This window comes from Guillardia theta, assembly GCF_000315625.1.
Source record: "Guillardia theta CCMP2712 unplaced genomic scaffold GUITHscaffold_419, whole genome shotgun sequence".
Classification (NCBI taxonomy): Eukaryota; class Cryptophyceae; order Pyrenomonadales; family Geminigeraceae; genus Guillardia; species Guillardia theta.
This window is the reverse complement of record NW_005434266.1, coordinates 1-759: the sequence shown is the minus strand read 5'-3', so window position 1 is coordinate 759 and position 759 is coordinate 1. Positions and strand designations below refer to the sequence as shown.

Below are 759 nucleotides of genomic sequence, written 5' to 3'. Positions count from 1 at the left end.
GAGCAGCTGCAACCGCCCCCAGCAGCCCTCGGAGGGCGGCGGCAACGGCAGAAACAGCAACGGCGGCGGCAGCCACATCGCAGCTGCTGCAGCCGCAGCCGCAGCCGCAGCGCAGCGCAACACCACCGCCACCAGCAGCAACCGCAGCAGCCGCAGCGCAGCCGCAGCACCCGCGTCAGCAGCAGCAGCAACCGCAGCAGCAGCAGCAGCAGCAGCAACGCCAGCGTCAGCAGCAGCAGCAGCAGCAGCAGCAACACCAGCAACAGCAGCGACCACAACCGCGCGGGCCGAGGGAGCAGCGGCAGTCCGGCCAATCGTCTCAGGAGTCTGAGCCTGCTCCTCCGCCGCGACCTACGCTGTCCCTCACCTCTGCGAGCGAGCGCCAACGACAGTTGGCGATTCATCAGTTCACTGCGGGTGACCTTCATCGGGCGGTACGGACACTACTGAGCTCCGGCATCTACAAGGCTGAATCTTTCGCTGATCTTCTTGCTGAAGCACAAGAGAAGTTCCCTGATGGTGCGTCGCCTGCCTTTGGAAGTGCTTCCGCGGATCATCTCACCCAGCAAGCGCTTGCAGTGCTGCAGGTGGATTTGACTGACATCCTCGACACCACTAGCCTGATCCAGGCGATCAAGCGCTACAGCTCCTTTGCGGGGACCGATGACCAAGGGTGGAGGATTCGGCAACACCTGTCACCCCTTTCTAGTCATCCTGCAGCTTTGAAGCTCTACTGCCAACATATCCTCCAAGGGGTCC

The 759-nt window shown here is 63.1% G+C and overlaps 1 protein-coding gene across 1 annotated transcript in view; it reads left to right on the top strand.

Moving 5' to 3' along the window:
• The window catches only part of GUITHDRAFT_122724 (hypothetical protein), a gene marked incomplete at both ends in the record, with an annotated part of 2,323 nt that extends 1,650 nt beyond the window's left edge, over positions 1–673 (top strand). The window contains one exon of the mRNA XM_005817992.1: positions 7–673. Within this exon, the coding sequence (XP_005818049.1) occupies positions 7–673 (667 nt within the window). The remainder of the gene's footprint in view (positions 1–6) is intronic.
• Between the last annotated feature and the right edge of the window lie 86 nt (positions 674–759).